Source organism: Chiloscyllium punctatum, chromosome 18, assembly GCF_047496795.1.
Source record: "Chiloscyllium punctatum isolate Juve2018m chromosome 18, sChiPun1.3, whole genome shotgun sequence".
NCBI classification, from domain to species: Eukaryota; Metazoa; Chordata; class Chondrichthyes; order Orectolobiformes; family Hemiscylliidae; genus Chiloscyllium; species Chiloscyllium punctatum.
Window position 1 is genome coordinate 71,447,404 of NC_092756.1, and position 20,085 is coordinate 71,467,488.

Sequence of the window (20,085 nt, forward strand, 5' to 3'; positions counted from 1 at the left end):
AGCCTGGCTCTGATGCTCAGTAAACCGTTCCCTAGGTTTACGTTCGGTCTCCCCAACGTTGACAAGACCACATCGCGAGCACCTGATGCAGTAAACTAGATTGGAAGAAAGGCAGGTGAACCTCTGTCTCACCTGGAAGGACTGTTTCGGGCCCAGGATGGAGGTGAGGGGGGTGATGTACCAGCAGGTCTTGCATCTTTTCCAGTTGCAGAGCAAGGTACCTGGGGGTTTGGTGGGGAGAGTGGAGCAAACCAAGGACTGTCGAACGGAACGGTCCTTGCAGAAGGCAGAGAGGGGTGGGGAGGGGAAGATATTCTTGGTGGTGGGGTCTGGTTGGAGTTAGCAGAAGTGTTTAATGTGGTTGAGGAGATTGGTGGGTTGGAAAGTGAGGACAAGGGGGACTCTGTTTTTATTGCAATGGGAGGGGAGGATTTAAGGTGGTGGAACAGGGAATGGAGGTGGTATGGTGGAGAGCTGTCTGGATGACAGAGGGAGGAAAAGCACCGTTGTTCAAAATAGGTGGACACCTGGGATGCTTATGAGTGGAATGTCCCTTCATCTGAGCAGATGCAGAGGAGGAATTGGGAGAATGGGATGGAGTTCTTGCAGGATACTGGGTTGGAGGAGGTGTAGTCCAGGTAGTAATGGGAGTCTGTAGGTTTATAGTAAACGTCTGTCTGGAGACTCACTGGAGATTGAAATAGTGAGGTCAAGATAGGGGAGGTGGGTGTCCGGGATGGAGCAAATCAATTTGAAGGCGGGGTGGAAAGTTGTGGGAGAAGTCGATGAACTTCTCCAGTTCAGGACACTGCACCGATGCAGTCATCGATGTAACGGCGGAAGAGTACACTTCCAATGTGCGCTGTGCTTCGTTGTGGCAACGGAGGAGGCCAAGGATGGTCATATCAGAAAGGGCGTGGCTGGGGGAACTGAAAGAGGTAGTGACTGGGAGGTCCAGTCAGTACACTGCCTGTGTAGGTACTGAAGAGGGACTGTTCGATATAGCTGGGCGCATCTGGGTGCCCATGGCCAATCCCTTGATTTGGAGGAAATGAGAGCAGTCAAAGGAAACATTATTGAGGGTGAGGGTCGGCATGGACGGGTTGGACCAAATGGTCTGTTTCCATGCTGTACATCTCTATGAGTCTATAACATGAATGCTGTTGGATGTCCTACATTTATTGCCTATGTCTAGTTGCCTTCAAGAAAGTGATAGTGAGTCACTTTCTTCAACACCTGTTGTCCATGCACTAAGGTAGACTCACAATGCCCTTAGGGAGGGAATTCCAGGATTTTAACCTAGTGACAGTGAAGGAATGGCAATATTTTTCAAGCCAGCATGGTGAATGTCTGGAGAGCAACTTGTAGGCGGTGTACCTATGTATTTGCTGAACTTGTCCTTCTAAATGGAAGTGGTTGTGGGTTTGGAAGGTGCTGCCGAAGGATTTTTTGTGGATTTTGGAGTGCATCTTGTAGATAGAACACGTTGCTGCTACCGAGTGTCAGTGGTGAAAGTTTGTGAATATGTGCCAATTAAGTAGGACTGCTTTGTACTGGCTGACATCAAGCTTCTTGAGTGTTGTTGGAGCTGCACTCATCCAGCTGGTGGGAGTATTCCATCAAACACATGACTTGTTCCTCGTAGATGGTGGACAGGCTTTAGGAAGCCAGGAGGGGAGTTGCTTGCCGCAGTATTCCGAGACTCTGACCTGCTCTTGTGGTCATTGTGTTTATTCATGGTGAGTTTATTGTTAATGGTAACCCAGGACATTGATAATGGGGGATTCAGTGCTGTTGATGGCATTGATTGACATGGGGCAGTGGTTAAGATAATCTCTTATTGGAGGCAGTCACTGCCTGGCATTTGTGTAACACGATTGATACTTGCCCTTTGACAACCCAAGTTTGGATATTGTTGCATTAATCGTAGGCTGGGAACAAATGTACTATAAAGATTTAATATGCATCTGTGAGGAAGCTGGTGGATCATCATAAACTCAGTGCCAACCATTTCAAACATTAGGTTTCCTGCCAGTTGGGAAAGCTGTTACCAGGAATGATGGGCTGGGAAGATTTGGGAATTTATTTTGTCTACCAATCATTGATTCCAATGAGTTTGCCCAATTAACTGGCCTCTCTCTTCCCCAGAAGGAGGAAGGTGCCACTTTCAAAGGTTTGGGGTCATTACAGAGTAAAACACACACTATGCAGCTGTGTATATGTGAAAGAGAGATGTCTCAGGACCTACAGTCGGACTGTTCCATTCTTCGCCAGGTCCCCTTCCCTCCCCCATGCAGTTTTTGAACTTGGTGGAGTCCCCGTCACGAGCCGGGGCCGTTGGCCGTGACGTCAGTTCCGGCCTAGCGGCTCGAGACGAGGGCGCTGAGCTCGAGCAAAAACAAGAGGCGGAAAAATAAAATATCCCTCGATGCAAACCAGCGGCTTTGGACGTTTTGAAAGGAAACAAAAAGCCTGCAGCAAATCGGATCACTTTAGTAGCTAGCGGTATCTGCTTTTTTTTTTGCCGGCTTTTAAAAAAAAATTGTGCGGCGGATCCTCTAAAAGCCAGAGAAAAAAAAATATGTCGGCACAGGCCCAAATGCGAGCTATGCTCGACCAGCTCATGGGGACATCCAGGGACGGTAAGCGCGATAATGGCGAACGTTTATCCTTACTGCTGTTGAAAACCGAGTGTTTCCTTGTTGAATCGCAGTAAACATGTCCGCTGTAAAGAATCCGGCCAATATGGTGGAAAGAAGCCTAGTGTCCGCCCCTGTGCCCCGCCCCACCTGATTGACGTGCGCAACTAGGCCAATGGGCGACGGCGGCTCCCTGGAGTGACCGTGGCCGTGTCCAATGGGCGGCGGCCTCTGGCTGGAGTGCGAGCGTCCCGAGCCGGTGGGGACGCGCGCGCCAGTCGACTGGCCAATTGGCGCCACGGACGTCGCCGGTCGTATTGGAGGAAGGCGGGGCCTCAGGGCACGACCGGGCGCCGTGAATGGTCAATGGGCGGGTGGGTCTTGGGTGATTTGGGGGAAGCTCCCTGAGATGGGTGAGCTAAAACCTTCACAGAATAATGAACCGCGAACGATGGAAACTTTGAAACAAAGACATAAATAGTTGGCGAAACTCAGCAAGTGGGGCTGTATCTGTGGGAAGAAAGCAGAGCCTGATGGAAAGTTATTGGACACGAAACGATAACTCTGTTTTCTTCTCCTAGTTGCTGTCAGACCGGCTGAGTTTCGCCAGTAATTTCTGATTTTTGAGTCAGTTCTTTGCCTTTCTCTCTCTCTCTCTCTCTCTGTACCGGGAACTATACTTTCACCAGGGGCAGCTTCCACTGATCTGGTTCACCCCTCCTTACTTGCGTACTCATGTAGGGTATGCATTTACAAACTCAAGATTATGGGAGATTATACAGAAATTCTGGGAAAACTGCAGATCTGAAATTATTTCTGGTGTTGCTTTGTAGAGTAATTCTCTTCTGATATCACTCTTTCCCGTTCCCATTTTAGTTCATGTGGTTTTGTCTATAATAAGCTTTCACTTTTTTGTTGCATCTCGCAAATAAACCTCATCCTGCACCTGTGACACGTTTTACATTGGCCTTTAATTGCTGCCACTCTGGCAGGAAAATTCCTTCTTGTCTTAGTTTTTGGGGTCATTACAGAATTTTTAAAAACGGTGCAAATGTATATACGTTCAAAGTGTCTGGGGACGAGCAGTTGGACTGTTCCATTCTTTGCCTGGTCCCCTCCCTTCAAATGTCATTCAACACATGCATTGTGTCATAAGTACCTTTTATGCAGTTTAACGGGTGTTATCAATGACAGGATTCATACAGTAATTACTACAACCTGCTTGTTTAACTGGTACAGTTGTCACTATTATGTCTTTGCAATCATTCTTAGGTGATCAATATGACATCAGATCTCTTGCACCTATGAAATATCTGACTCAGGTGAAGGATTTTTTAAACATTTCTGATCTTAGTCTATATCTTTCTGCAACACTGGATCATACTCTGTTTGATCAATAATAAAGACTGTATTGCATCAGGACCAAAAGAAAAGATTTTAAAAAGCAACCAGTTAGCAAGGATTAGGACCAGCATTTGATAACCCTTTGATTTTTTTCTATATTTCTTTTGTCTTTCTAAATCTTTGTTTAAACAGTGAGTGCTGAAGACATCGGGGGTAAATGGCTTGGAGAGGAGTTACCAACGGTATGAGGGAACTAAATTAACACATACAGCTGAAGTGGTGAGAGTCCCTCTTTTAAAGTCACCATAACTCCATCTGTCTGTCACTAGTGAAGGCAATCTGATAATTCCCGATTAACGTTACTTGAGAATGTAATGAGAAGTAAATTGTATTCTAGAACTATACTAATTTCTGACCAGGGATAACTGCTGTCTTGATAATTTTTACCTAATTCGCAGAGGGAATATGGAGATGTTCTGACAATACGTTTCTGTCAAAAGTGCACTAAAAATGAGAAAAAACAAGTAAGTTTTCTTTGAAAACTTCATTTGAAATGTGTTACATCACAAAATGCAGATGCCAGGTTTTGGGATCTTAAGGCTTGATTGCCTGGTAAGCAATGGAAATTTTCATTTGTAATAGGGATTTCCATTACTCACGAGCTGGGTCTGATCCTGAAAATCTTCGTCTATCTCTTATAATCCAAGTTAGTCCAAGCAATAAAGCCTAAACAAAATACTGCAGATGCTGGAAAGCTAAAATAAAAGTGAGTAGTGCTGGATGTACTGTGATCAGTTGCATCTGTGGAGTGAGAAACAGTTCACATTTCAGATTGAGCTGACTTGTCATCAGAAATTTTATCTTGACATGATACAATAACTGTTTCTTTCCACAGATGTTGTAAGACCTGTTGAGTCTTTACAGCAGTTTTTTTTTGTTCTTGGTACACAATTCCTGGCCTGTTTTACAACTCAGCTAATTGACTCAAATCGATAATGCTGAAAGTGTATTATAAAAGCAAGGTCATGGCTGTGGTAGAATTTAATGTTTGGATCGCAATCTATCTTCTGAGTATTTTGAATTTTTTAAATATGGGTATGTATTCTTTTAAACAATTGCTCTGTTTAAAAATGTTTGACAAAATACATGTAATGATTGGCAAATTCAGGAGTAAGTCATTCAGAGCTAACCTTTCAAGGGAAATGTAACTTAGTCAATGTTCTACTGGTCTTGGAAGTTAAATCCAACTGAAGACCCGTTAATTTGTCATGGCTTAATAGATAATTGCATGTTGCTGCCTTGATATTGGATTGACTCTTGCATAGTATAATGCACTTGCAGATTCAGAACCCCAGGTCTGTAGTCTACCATTCATATATTGGTAATGAATAATTTCACTAGTGGATGTTATAGTTTAGGATTTTGTCAATTCTCACCTTGAGGTGATCCGCACCAATGAAGCAGCAATGAGGGTACTGTCTTCAGTTTCACCTCCAGTATTTACAAAGCAAACAATCTGATTGGATGTCTCTCTCCTCCACCCTTGCACTTACAATTCAGACAAAGACCATATTTGTGTCTTTTTTTTTCCATTTTTCTGAGGAAATTTACACCAAAAATATCTTCTAAATATCCATATTTATAAAGTTCTTGGTTTTTAGTATTAAGTGAGTTGGTGTGACAAACTTGTAAACTAAAATTAGTAATTTTCTTTTGGTTTCTTGGATTTTTGTTAAGTCCAGCAAGAAACATGTATTGAGCGAATAATAACATGAATTTATGAATTGACTTATGAGAAGTCAATGATCTGTCAGTTGACAATTAGTGATTTTAGCTTTGTATTAGGTATTTAGCTTTGTATTTATGTATTTAGCTTTGTATTCCTAACCTCCATTACCTGAACTTTGTTTGTCTTGAAGATGAAAAGAAACATTATTAAAATTTGAAGAGATCAGGGTGGATTTCAGATCGTGAGTGGATAATTAAACCATGGGTCAGAAATTTAATTTGATCTCCATTTCAAAAGTCTGTCCTTATTTTTACATGGCATTGATTCTACAATTTTAAGTTGTTATCAAGCCTAAGCTCAGACCATTTGTGAAGCAGAAACCGTTTCCCAAAACTTCAGAGTTATTTTCCTGGCCACACAGAGGAACTAAGATGCAAAAGTGATGCTTCATTTAAGAGAGGAGGATGTCATCATGGGGAAACAAGTTTAGATTAGCCATTTCAATAAACCATATTAACATTTCAAGTTTTTTTTAAATTGGAATTGGTGAATATCTGAAGAAGTTCCTAAAAATCAACAGTGACAAATGTAAAGGGGTGGCAATTAGTGCAGTCCAAATTAACATTGGAATCGGGCGTTCAGCCACTTAGACAACTACCATTGTTTTAATGGATTGGATATTCCCTTGTGTTTCAGTTATTTTGAAATAACTGAAGGATAACCTTGCTCAAGTTGGGTCGGTACACTTGACTGAGGTGGGAGGCAGAGCTGTTATGATAATGTCACTGAACCAGTAATCCAGAGTCTCGGGCTATTGTTCTGAGGACATTGGCTCAAATCCTGCCACGGCAAATGGTGAAATTTGAATTCAGTAAAAATTTGGAATTAAAAGCTAGTCTAATAGCAACCATCAATTGTAAAAATCCATTGTTCTTTGTAGGGAAAGAAATCTTTTGTCCTCACTTGGTCTGATCTGCATGTGACTACAAAGCCATAGCAATACGATTGACCCTGAAATGGCCTTGAGCATCACTCATTCAAAGGACAACTAGGGATGGGCCATAAATACTAGCCTTTGATGGTGATGTCCGCATCCCATACATTTTTTTCCAATTCTTGTATTCTGTTCATAGAGTCATAGATTTATATAGCATGGTCACTGAATGTGGCATAGAGGCATCTTAGGAGCTATATCATAACCTGATTGATTGGATGTCATCACCAGAATGATGAATGAAAATGATCTGGCTGATAATGTATCTCGTTTCTGATAAAAACCAATTGGGAAAAGTGCTGCATTGATGGGGAAATAAAGAAACTGGAGCAGTGGGGAGTAAAACTTGACACCGTATTGTAGGATTACTGGACGATAATTAGAAAACGTAAACAAATACTGTTTAAAAGCAAAATACCGTAAATAAAAGCAAGCTGTGCTGCGCATACTGAGATCAGTTACATCTGTGGACAGATGCAGGTTGAGCTGATTTTTCATCACATTGTGAATAAAAATTGATCTGGTGGATGTTTTTAGTTTTAAAATTTTGGTGGAAAGAATGGTGTTACCACTAATGAATTCCTGAAATTTTTGGTTATGTTTTGGGGTCGAGAACCTTTTAGGCATAAGAATCTTTTAGGATTTTTCCTGCCCTAATGTTTTTCCATTCTGTCTCTCCGAGAAGAGTATTTCAGTTGTTGGCTCATTTAATTAGAGTTAATTAAATATTAAATTTATGGGTTGGGCTTGAGTTCTACCTGTCAGTATATTGCATTCTTATTTCTCAAGAAGTGAAAATGACAATGGGGAAAATAAGGGAAGTAAGTGTAGCCACTGCTGCTTTTCTACTATCCAGCTATTAATGTTATTCATTGGACGTGTAATTCTGTGTGTTTTATTGTGTATTCTAGTGTCTAGTGGAACTTGCAAAAACTTCAAGTTGTAAAGAGTGACTGTCTTGTTCTAAAGTTTACTACAAAAGTTTACGCTGGTAAATTTTTAAAATGGGATATACATTACGAAAATCAACCATTGGCCAACCAGTCTGTGCTAGTGCTTATGTTTCATGTCAGCCTCTACCCATCATGTCTTATCTAAATCTACAAACTCCTCTCTCCTTTATCTTGTCTAATTTTCCTCAAATGCATCCGTATTGTTTACTTCGACCGTCTGTATAGTAGCAAGTTCTGCATTCTCAGGCTCAGCGCTCTTTGGGTAAAGGTGTTTCTTCTGAATTTTGGATTTCTTGGTGAATGTGATGTTGAAGACTTCATTTAAGCTCTTTACCACAATTTGCAATGAAAAATTATTTTCTACATCACTTGCCATTTTCATTTTGTGAGATGCCATAGTGATAATAAGAACAGTTTTTACTGTTGAAAGTAAAATCTTCAGCAAAGATTTATTCCAGGGAGCTGTCAAGCTTGGAGACATTCTCACTTTTTCAGGACCTCAAAACTGTTGAATCTATTATTTTTCGATGCTTCCTTCAAGTTTCAAAGTTACACTTGGCATTGCCTCATATTCCTTTAAGACTTTATTCATTTCAATCTTGTAGGTTTCTGCATTATGAGCCTTAATCCACTTGTGAATTTATGTTTTAGAAAAATGGAAAAAAAAAACAGGAGAGTGTAGAAAATTAAGTCTGCTTGACCACCACCTCCCCTATCCTTATCTCCAGACCAGGGTCAAACTGCCATAGTACTTCCTTGGGTAGTATCAACAACTCTAAACCATCTCTTCCATGAATGACCTTTTCTTTTTTGGCTGCCACCAATGTATTCTCCATTTTAATGTTGAACACAAAATTTAAGGAGCTAGTTCCTACTTTTGTGTCAAATCAGTTATTTATTCTGGCTGTTGTGGTGTTTCTTTTATCAATTTGCTGCCAACTGACATCATGCTCCACTTCACACCATAGTTTCCCTTACGTCATCCATGAAGTTATTTCAGTGACTGTCCTGTTTCTATTATGTTTCCATCTTTTGCCCTTTTTTTTAACAAACCTCATTAATCGTTCTATATTTTCCTTGCAGCCCTACTTATCTACCAGATGCTATCATACTTCCCTCAGAAAAATCTATCCCTGTATTTAACTACTGACTCAACTCCCTATTTTTCTCTCATATCTTGGAACATGTTGCTTTGGAGTAAAGAATCCCATTCATTATCCTACAGTCAGTCTTTCACACTGCCCCCAGCATTGACTCTGACTCGGACTGATCGGGAACCAAATTTCTGGAGACAAACAACTATGTCATTTTCCTTTTAACAGCTAGCTTTGGAATTCTTATAAAACAAAGTTCCATTTTATTGACAATTGAGAGAAATTTCATGGATTAAGTGGAATGTTCAAGAGGAATGAATTCTATTTAAATGTCTGGGATTGCAAAAGGTGTTACTCTTAATTTTAGAAAGCATTTAAACTAGTTAAGGGAACTGTGTAAACGGTAGATACATTTGCAGGTAGCTTTACTGACCTAGATTATTAAATAAATTTTAAGCACTATGAATACAGGAAGCATATAGGAATGATGAATAAATGAAAGTAGGTTGATGTGAGATTTTACATTGTTTTATGTATGTGTTAGGCATGTTGAAACAAGTAGTTAGAATTGTAACCTTATATACAGTGTTAAAATGGGATGCATTTTTGAGAATTAGTTTGATGAAAGCTGTTAGGCAGGAATTCACTGAAAAGATTGCAAGTAATTCAGATAAGATAGAGGAACTTGAAGAGGATGTGGGCTACTACTATTAACTATGAAAATCTAACAGCTAGGGGAGACTGCATTTTGCCCCATTAGATTCAAGTAGTCCAAATAGGGCCTATTTGAAGGTCCGAAATAAAATCAAAGCGTTGGAGAAACTCAACAGGTGTGTCAGCATCTGGAGAGAGAAAAACAAGAGTTTGTGTTTCAATTTTATATAACTTCCTTAGAACTGATTATTGATCATTTTTAGAGACCCAGGTAGACATCTATACTTTGGGAATATGGAAGCAGATTGCAAATAATTTTAGTATAAAATGCCAACTTTGATGCTTTGGAGTTGAGTGGCATAATGGTTTACCACCTGTGTAAAGTCAATGGAAAAAAAATGTTGAAGTATGAAATCTTTCTTGTCCCGGTATGTTAATGAAAAGGGATAATAGATAAGGCTAACAGTAATCACATATTCGATCTAATACTTAGTAATGACCCTGATCATCTGTTTGTGTGGGGTAACATCTGGGTGACCATGACTGCAACATTAGATGGTTCTGATGGTTGGAATAACTGAAGGTAATGAGAATCTGCAGCTTATAAAAGATTTCAGAAGAGCAACTTTCATAAAAGGGTAGACAATTTGGCATGAAAAAACTAAGACCCTCTACTGGGTGGCAATCAAATCAATCTAGAATAAAGATTGAACCAAGATTAAAAAAAAGTTGAAGACAGATACATAGGACAATTGCAGCAGAATGGTAATGTGATTGCACTAGTATTCCAAAGAACCAGGCTAATTCTTAGGGAACACCAGATCAAATCCTACTGCAGCAGCTGGAATAAAAGCTAGTCTTGGGGGTACTGGGACAATTAACATCATAAATAAAAACCCATCTTGTTTATTAATGCTCTTAAGGGAAGTAAGTCAGCCAGCCTTGCCTGGTCTGGCTGACATGTAGCTATGGACCACTGGGACCCTTGGAACTACGTGCAAATCATTCAGTGCAGTTAGGTATGCTGGCCTTGCCAATGATGTCTATATCCCTTTAAAGACAAAGCTTTTCACTGTGCCTCGGTAGATGTGACAATATATTCAATTCACTTCGATGTTTTTAACAATTAAGGGAAAGGGGAAGATTGCACGAAAAAGCTAAGATATCTGATTTTTTTAAAAAGACGTAAAATATAAACAAATTATTTGTTTGACTTTTTATTTGGTCCAAGGTGTTATGTAAGTGCAAGTTGTTTTAAATTAAACACATCTAATACTCAACCGAGTGTCATGAATAACAAAACAAAAGTTGCTTTAGATCAACCAATAGTCTAATGACAAAAGAGAATCACAGAATTGTGGAAGGAATTGAGAAAGCCTTTTCAGTTATGTGAATAATCGGAGAAGTGTTGAAGACTATATAGGACCCCTAAACCTATGGCCTGTAGTTCTGGATTCCCCCACTCTAGGAAAATACCTTGTCTATTTACCCTATCAATGCCCCTCAAGATTTTCTAAACCTCTATACGGTCACCCCTCCGCCTCAGACACTCCAGAGAAAACAGCCCTAACCTATTCAACCTCTTCCTATAGCTCAAATCCTCCAACCCTGGCAACATCCTTGTAAATCATTTCTAAACCCTTTCAAGTTGCACAACATCCTTCCAATATGAAGGAGACCAGAATTGCACGCAATATTCCAAAAGTGGCCGAATCAATGTCCTGCACAGCCGCAACATGACATTCCAACTCCTATACTCAATACCCTGACCAATAAAGAAAAGCACACCAAACGCTGCCTTCACAATCCTATTCACCTGCGACTCTACATTGAAGGAGCTATGAACCTGCACTCCAAGGTCTCTTTGTTCAGCAACACTCTCTAGGACTTTACCATTAAGTGTATAAGTCCTGATAAGATTTGCTTTCTCAAAATGCATTATCCTGCATTTATCTAAATTAAACTCCATCTGCCACTCCTCAGCCCATTGGCCCATCTGATCAAGGTCCCATTGTAATCAGAGGTAACTTTCTTCGCTGTCCACTACACCTCCAATTTTGGTGTCATCTGCAAACTTACCAACTATACCTCTTAAGCTCACATCTATATCATTTATATAAATGATGAAATGTAGTGGGCCCAGTACCGATCCTTGTGGCACTCCCTGGTCACAGGCCTCCAATCTGAAAAATAACTCTGCACCACCACCGTCTGTCTTCTACCTTTGAGCCAGTTTTGTATCCAAATGGCTAGATTTCTGTGTTCCATGAGATCTAACCTTGCTAACTGGTCCCCCATGGGGAACCTTGTCAAACACCTTACTTAAGTCCATATAGATCACATCTACCACTCTGCCCTCATCAATCCTCTTTGTTACTTCAAAAAACTCAATCATGTTTCTGAGACTTGATTTCCCATGCATAAAGCCATGTTGACTATTCCTTGCCTTTCCAAATACATGTACATCCTGTCCTTCAGGATTCCCTCCAGTGACCGTCAGGCTCACTGGTCTATAGTTCCTGGCTTGTCCTTACCACCTTTCTTAAATAGTGGCACCACATTAGCCAATCTCCAGCCTTCCAGCACCTCACCCGTGACTATTGATGATACAAATATCTCAGCAAGAGGCCCAGCAATCACTTCCCTAGCTTCCCACAGAGTTCTCGGGTACACCTGATCAGGTCCTGGGGATTTATCCACTTTTATCTGTTTCAAGACATCATTTTTGTTTTGAAAAACTCCTCTGCCATCTACTTTTGCCAGTCCTCTCGGTTTTTCTTTAATGTAGTTTCACCCCATCTCCTGTACTTCCCAAATCCCACTTAGACTCGTTCTCTCCCTCTTTATTTAGATTTTCAAAAAAAAGCAGGCATTTAATTTCATTCAAAGAAGTGTCAAACCTTGTGTCAGAACCAGAGGGGAAATAGGTTATGTGGGTTACCTTGGTGTAAAATGATTATATGTCTGATGCATAAGTAACAGATCAGTAATTGGTGCTTGTCCCTGACAGTAATGACTTGGATAAAAATTTTTATTTGCAGGTAGACATATCCTGGTAAATTTAAGCTATGATTATGCCAATTTTTTTACAGGTTAAACACAATAACGACATGACAACCTGAGTCAGCCCACAAAGAGCTAATATTTCTCTTTAGATGACTGATTTATATTTATATCAGTTTTTGAATTGCAGTTCTTAGACAAAAAGACTGAGTTGTCTCTTTCTGAGAATGTAGACTTCAAGTATGGCCCTTTGTGGATAAGGTATTACCCACACAATATTCGAACTTCTATCCGTGCAGTCTGCTGCACCTTTTGTAATGAACAGCGAGCAAACGGAGCTAGAATTCTTATCTCATGGAAGTTTTTGCATGATTTGGTAGTATTCTTGCAGTTGAGTCAGAATTCTGAACTCAAATTCCAAAACCTGCTTAAACATGTGATCTTGGCTGGGTAAATGCTGCATTGTTTTTTGGATGAAATGTTAAACTGAGGCTTCAAAGGATTTAAAGAAGATTCAAAGGAAAGAGGGAGTTCTTTGGGCGTCATTGTTGACAACTGTCCTTCAGTTAACCACCACAAACAGGTTACCTGTTAATACAATTCTTGTTTGTTTTATAGAGTCATAGAGATGTATAGCACAGAAACAGACCAATTTGTCCATGCCAACCAGATATCCTAACCTAATCTAGTCCCATTTGCCAGGCACTTGGCCCATATCCCTCTAAACCCTTCCTATTCATATACCCATCCAGATACCTTTTAAAGGCTGTAAATGTACCAGCCTCTACCACTTCCTCTGGCAGTTCATTCCATACACGCACCACACTCTGCATGAAACCCTAAACCTATGCCCTCTAGTTCTGGACTCCCCCAAATCAGGGAAAAGTCCATGTCTATTTTCTCCTATCCATGCCCCAAGTGATTTTATTAACCTCTATAAGGTCACCCCTCAGCCTCTGACGCTCCAGGTAAAACAGTCCCAAACCTATTCAGCATCTCCCTATAGCTCAAATCTTCCAACCCTGGCAACATAGTTGCAAATCTTTCTGGACCTTTATATTGTGCAGACTGACTGACTGTCATGTGAGATTACAAAATACCAGTAACAATATTTCAAAAATCATCAATTAATTGAAGAGCACTGTTAGCTTGGTTAGGTGCTGGGCAATGTGTAAGAGGACAAAATTTGAGGAGTACAGATACATATATCTCTGAGGATTGAGAAGATGGAGGAGATTGCTGATATGGAGGGCAAAGTTGTGGAAGGATTTTAAAGTGACAATAAGAACCAAGTGCTGACAAACTGGTTTTCTGTTATTCAAAATACAATGTGGGAGGTGGAAAATTCACATTTACACCTGTACTGTTGACTTCTGATATTAGAGGTTAACACAACTTTTTGTATTTGGGAGTTCCTGACTGAAATATTGGGTTACCAAAGTAGAAAGTACATTCCAGAGCAATGATTAATCACATATGGAAGTTTATAATTTTAGATCAAACAAGTCCTCTACCTTGTTACTGCGTCACTAACTGGCAAGATCCCAAGAATGTTGCCAATAAAGATGGAAAACAATATTATGAACGGATCCTGCAGCTTATTAGTAGTCACTTTTAAAGAATGGGATGTCCATGTGTTATGTGGGTTCTTGGAAAAGAAATTGTAATTAGACCCTGAACCACTACGATACTTATATCAAAACAGAGCTCTTTTGGATTGTTTGTAAATGGTTGTAATGCCCTTGTAAACGCTGTTCACGTTAAATGGAGCTCCTGTCCTTGTGGAGCATGATCAGAGCTGCATATTGGCATTTGGCGCTGTTAACTTTTCTTTTTAATAGGCCATTGTTCATGAAAGGACATACGTGCATGAAATCATATTGTGGACCAATAGTATTATATCACTATTACCCTTTTCTGATAGGTTGCATGCAATCACACAACAGCCTGGAATATACCATCAGGCATTGTTCCAGCTTAAACAAAATAATGTTTCGCAACTGTACAAAAATATTTAAAGATGTGACATTCAACAATTAAATTTTGAAGGGAGCATTGGTGATGTGGTACTTATGAGGTTCTGACTGTGTGCAGAGGTAGCATTGCTGTATGTTAAATCTTAAATTCCCTGGCAGTTTAGCCCACTGAAAAAGAGACCTTTTCCAGTCATTTCTAAGTTTTGAACATAGAATATATTCTAACTCTGAACTGACTCAGAGGACAGTTATTGGTGCAGTGTCACATTTGATAGCTTTGCTGAGATCATCCACTAACACACTTGATCCTTAAATGGTCAACCTGGCCAAATCTATGCTTCATCAGTGGTAGACACTCTGGTTTATAGAAAGCTTCTATATTAAAACCCTTCAATGAAAGTGCCTTGTCCAGTGGTCACTGTTTGGATGTGGCATTTTTGTTAGTTATCTACTGAAACACCACACTTACCTTTTGAAAAAGTTCATTGAGCATTATTCAGGCCTATCATTCACTTTAGCGAGACATCTAATTGGTAAGTATGTGGGCTTCTTTAACTGAGTAGTTTGTTTTCATAAATATATGGAAATACATGTGTGAAAATGTATGTCTGTGATGCTTGTTTAAATGGATTGTCTTGTTTTGTTGGTCCATGAAATTAATTGTGTAAATTTGTTGTTTATATCACTTTACCCTTCCACACCCTCCAAACGCAAAACAAAATGTATTCTTCATAGAAATAAATCAAATATTATGGCTTCTAAAGAACCTCAAAATTCAGCGCTGATCAGAACAAATGGCAGCTTGGTGGCTCAGTGATTAGTACTGCTGCCTCTCAGCACCCGGGACCTGGGTTCGATTCCAGCCTCTGGCGACGATTTGTGTGGACTTTGTACATTCTCCCCATTTCTGCGTGGGTTTCTTCCGGGTGCTCCGGTTTCCCCACTCAATCCAAAGTTGTGCAGGTTAGGTGAATTGGCCTTGCTAATTTGCCCATAATGTGCAGGGACGTATAGGTTAGGTGTATTAGTCAGGGGTAAATACAGGATAATAGGGTAGGGGAATGGGTTTGGGTGGGTTACTCTTTGGAGGGTTGGTGTGGACTTATTGGGTTGAAGGGCAGTTTCCACATTAGGGATTCGAAGATTCTAAGACTTCAAAAATTTTTCTCTCCTCCTCACCCTGACACCAACAACCCAACTCACGCTCTCAAGTGTACACACAGTCTCTCTCTCTCTATTGGAGGAATGCTGAGTGACCAAACACTGATGCATTTCCATCTTCCAATCAGAGACGAAAATCAAGCTGTTTATAGTATCATCCACTGGCTGAAGTCTGGAAATTAGTCAGTAGGCCTTTTAAGAAGTAAATAACCATCCAAAGTATTGAGAACACTGCCTCTGTTCAGTTCAAACCTTCTGAGAAGTGTAACTAAAGTCTCTACGAGTGGTGAGTTTGTTTTCTTTTAAATTGGTTTCATCAAATAGGAAATGCTGGCAAGAAACATGTGCATTTATGGTAACGTTATTTTAGTAAAAAAAGAAACACCTAAATATGCGGAATGCCTGTATCACCAAAGAAGTAAAATATGTGCATCCATCAAAAAATACTGTGCTTTTGGGCATAATATTTATTTATCAACAAATGTGCAGAAGTATAAAGATGTAACTGTATACACCACGCAAATGCATATTGAGAGCGCATGCCCAAGCATCTCTGCTCATTTTTAAACTTATAATCAGAAATCTACATCAATATTCCCATTTAGTTGCAAATGCCTAGTGTATACATTGCACAGCTTTATTTTGTTATGCTATATACACTTGGTTTTAGAAGTGCTTCTCACCTTAGTTGATCTCTCATAGAGGGAAGTTGCAGCTAATTGTAGTCATTAAATGAAGCAGTGGTTGAGGTAAACAAAACTAAAACACATCACATTGATTTGATTCACATATTACAGTGTCTCTTTGTTATTATGAATTCCTACTTTGTTCTTGTTCATAAAATGGGTGCATCACTGGCAGGGTCAGTGTTTGTTGACTGTCACCTTCAATAATGAAAGGGCATAAATGCAGCATATATGTTTATGATGGCAGTTTCTGTGTAAATGCAGACAAAGGACTTAATGGAAAACGTTGTCAGGAATTGTGAGCTAAGTAAAAATTTTATTATGTATTTTACTGCAGCTACTAACCAACTCAGCAGTCTTAAAACAGTGGACAGCAGTTTGAGTATGCGTTAACAGCTATAGTTATTGTAATTTGATGGTATGGTTCCACCAAAGCACCTCTTTGGGAAGGTTCAGTTTTGTTGCTGATCTTTTCAAAATTTCTATCTTTAAAGTTAGGAGGCCCACAATCATGTAGTTTTTGATTCACAAGACTGGCAAAATATAGATTTTAAAAGTATCAGTACAAGAGAAGTCAGCTCACAAGCAAACTAATGACTTTAGTGGAGTATAAAGCAGAAACATCTGTTGTTGAAAATGAATATTTCTGGAGACTTTTCGAAGGTCAGCTTCACTGTCATTCATAGCATATTACTGCATCATGTCAGATAATACTTTGTCTCATTGAACCAATTCTGGTGACCATGTAGATACACAAAAGGTCTCTCTATTAACATCCAGTACTAAAATATATTTTCAGAAGAAAGTATGAATTTTTGCTCAATTTGTTGTGGATTGATTCATTGATGTTAAGTGTTCTGTGGTGAACTTTATGTAGAAATGATCAAAGCCGCATAACCCTACAATTTTTAAAAATTTCTCTGAGCAACCTTTGTAAAGTCATTCATTGACCTATGTTCCTAATAGCTTTTTAAAGAAGATAAATGGTTGCACTATAGGGCAATGAAAATCCTATGCTACAGTTGAAAGTCACGCTGATGTGGAGTAAACACTTGGCAGTGCGAGATTGCAGAATTATCTCTTCTCCCTCTTCCTGCTTTGATTTAGTAACAAATTTGAAATCTTATCATGGTTTTTTTTTTGGGTGGTGAGAAGTCAGAATTGACTTTTATGATACTTAAAAGTTACAGTAACTGGGGAAAATATGGAACTGTCTGTAAAACTTTGTAAACTGTCAATTACGACAAGTCAAAATTTGATTATCTAACCTGGAAGGAAAAGAGTCCTTTTATATTTAAAGCATTTGGGTTGCATATAATTACAAAGATTTTTTTTCCTCCCTCCAGGACATGTAATATTGCAGTTAGATGCATTGTTGAATTTGCTGGGCGTTACTCTTTTTTTTCCTATACAAACTGAACAATTTGGCCCCTTGTTTTATTTATAAAGGTTCAGTGTATCTTTGCCTGCCTACTTCAATCTGCAAGGGATTTACAGAAACACCCCGCGTTCATCGAGCCGTGAGTCATGACTAATTTTTCCAGCTGTGTTAATAAATGTGGACAAGGAAACAGTCAATTTTCATAGCTGCAATATACAAAGATACAGTGTACACAAGAATGGAAAATGAGTAAACTGCACTGCAGTAACAACCTTGGCCAGACCAATTTGATATGTAGGTTTACTTCAATTTTGGGGGAATCAATAGAAAAGATACTACTGCTAACCTGCATGCAGCAATTTGAGACCACTAGATTTAAACTGGGACACGTATATGCTAGATACATTCTGTGATTTAATTGCATTGCTTGCTCATATCAAAAAAACAAATTCTGTAATATTTGGTCAAGATTTGCCACATCTTTTATTGCTATGGGTTTGAATGCAAGTTTGTCATTTATTGGGTAATTAGAATTGGTTTTTCACTCACTGAAGATGTTTTTTTCAGAGAGAAGGTGATACCAAACATGAATTGACTTGGCTGTGCAATACAGCTGTAGCTCCAGGTCTAAAACGAAAGCCTGCAAAGTTGCTTCATCTGAAATTAAACATTCATCTTGAGTCAGGGTTGTACTTTAAAAGTATGAATATCATACACTGACTAAAATCACATTGATAGGCCATACAAGCAGAACAGTCACTCGTGTTGTCCAAGCTGTTGTAATGAAGGCACAATCTTAATTAAATCCTGTTAATACAAATCTGGAAAATCCTGCCATGTCATATCTGAGGGAATGCAGGATTTGTATTTCATCAGATGAATGTGAAAAGCAAACTGTCCAAGAAATTATGACTGTTTCATATTGTAGGAAAACTGAGACAGTTTCTTCTCTCCCTCAGTGAGTACAGCTGTGTAGAACACGGCAAATTTTACAGACTGATCAGCTCTATTCGTGTACATCCTACTGTCATGCTTTTCTGCAAAGGGAAGGGAGAGATGATCTTTTGAGTTGACTGTTCTAGTCATATGTATCCAAAGTTATCAAATGTGCTGAGGAGCAGTGATCAAATTAGTTTCTGCAAAATAAAAATTTGTAAATTGCTAGTGGACAGAACTGCACAGATTCATCAAAGTAAATACACAAATTTGATCCCTGTAGCTGGGCACATCCATTGCTCCCATAAAATTCAACTAATGTTTTTGCTAGTTCATGAGAGTGTTTTCTTGTTGTGTTTTAGTTCTAGTATCCTTAGTTTTAGTTTTTTTTTGCTCCTCTGAGTTTACTTGGATCTGGCGCTCTGAACCTGGAATTGACATTCTTGTTTAGTATTTCTAAAATTGTGTATTGTGAATGTAAACCAGTTTAGAAAACTTCACAATAAGTGCTTTGATCAATTTGTTAGACAAATGAAAATAATGCAGACCACTCCATCAGAGTTTATGTTAGCCTATGCCTATATTTTCTCACAGGGGTTTTCTGGTTTAGGTACAGTTGAAAGTAATAACATCACTCCTGAAAGACAGTTTTCTCTGAGAAGTTGAAAATATTCAGTGCATTTATGCCTTTTTCACTCCAGCCACACAAGCAGAAATTGTCCTTTCCAAAATTCTGCAATGTGCATTTCATCTATCTCTAGGTGGAGAGTAAGCTGGGAGAGGAGAAATTCCCTGTCTTTCCAAAGACATACAACTTGCGTTCTGTCCATTCATGTTTTTAAACAAAAAATCTTAATGCCATGCCGCTACACATTGCTCATCCAGTGGATCCAAACAAAATAAAGAGCAATGGTATTTACTCAATGATATTATGGAAGTGATGGGGGATTGAGGAGCAGGAGGGAGTGGGTAATCATTCAATATTGATTCTTGGCATTCAGCAAAACTTTCTGTAAGTTCTTAACCATCCGGTGTACTTCCTGTAATAAATAGAATCTGTAACTACCTTTTTTAAAAAATAATTGATGTTTTGCAGTAGCCCAGCTTTAAATCAAGTGGCCTTAATTGCAACAGTGTAAGAACTTAGCAGTAGGTTTATTTATGCAGTTAATGTTCTTGACCTCATAGTTCCATAAGATCAGTTATTAAACATTATTAATAAAACTGTCATTGAGTAGTGTCATAATTGCCAAGGGCATTATACATCCAAATTTCACTTTAAAGAAAAATATGTAGAACTGTTATATACAATAGCTTGGTACATAGGCATCAAACAAGGCTTGACATTGTGCTGATATATGTTGCACAGCAATGTTATTGGGTACATTTGTTGGTTAAGTGCAACTGTAAAATTATTTCCTTTTTTCTGTTGACTCTATAAAGGCCATTCTTTGTGCTTCTGGAATGCATTCGCTACAGTTTGTGGATTATGACCATGTTCAGTTAATTAGTAAATCTGGAATTAATAACTAGCT

The 20,085-nt window shown here is 39.1% G+C and overlaps 1 protein-coding gene across 10 annotated transcripts in view; it reads left to right on the plus strand.

Annotated features, from left to right (window-relative positions):
- Positions 1 to 2,332: 2,332 nt before the first annotated feature.
- LOC140489186 (putative RNA-binding protein Luc7-like 2) overlaps positions 2,333 to 20,085 on the plus strand; it is a 66,194-nt gene continuing 48,441 nt past the window's right edge. For 3 of the 10 annotated variants that reach the window (XM_072588445.1, XM_072588446.1, XM_072588447.1), the window contains exons 1-3: positions 2,334 to 2,642; positions 4,176 to 4,262; positions 17,683 to 17,753. Coding sequence is in view for 2 of the 10 variants with exons in the window: in XM_072588443.1 (XP_072444544.1) it covers positions 2,582 to 2,642 (61 nt within the window). In the remaining 8 variants the exon portion in view is untranslated. Of the gene's footprint in view, positions 2,643 to 4,175; positions 4,263 to 17,682; positions 17,754 to 20,085 lie in introns of all 10 variants that reach the window. The other 7 variants (XM_072588449.1, XM_072588453.1, XM_072588443.1 and 4 more) reach the window with 4 other exon arrangements.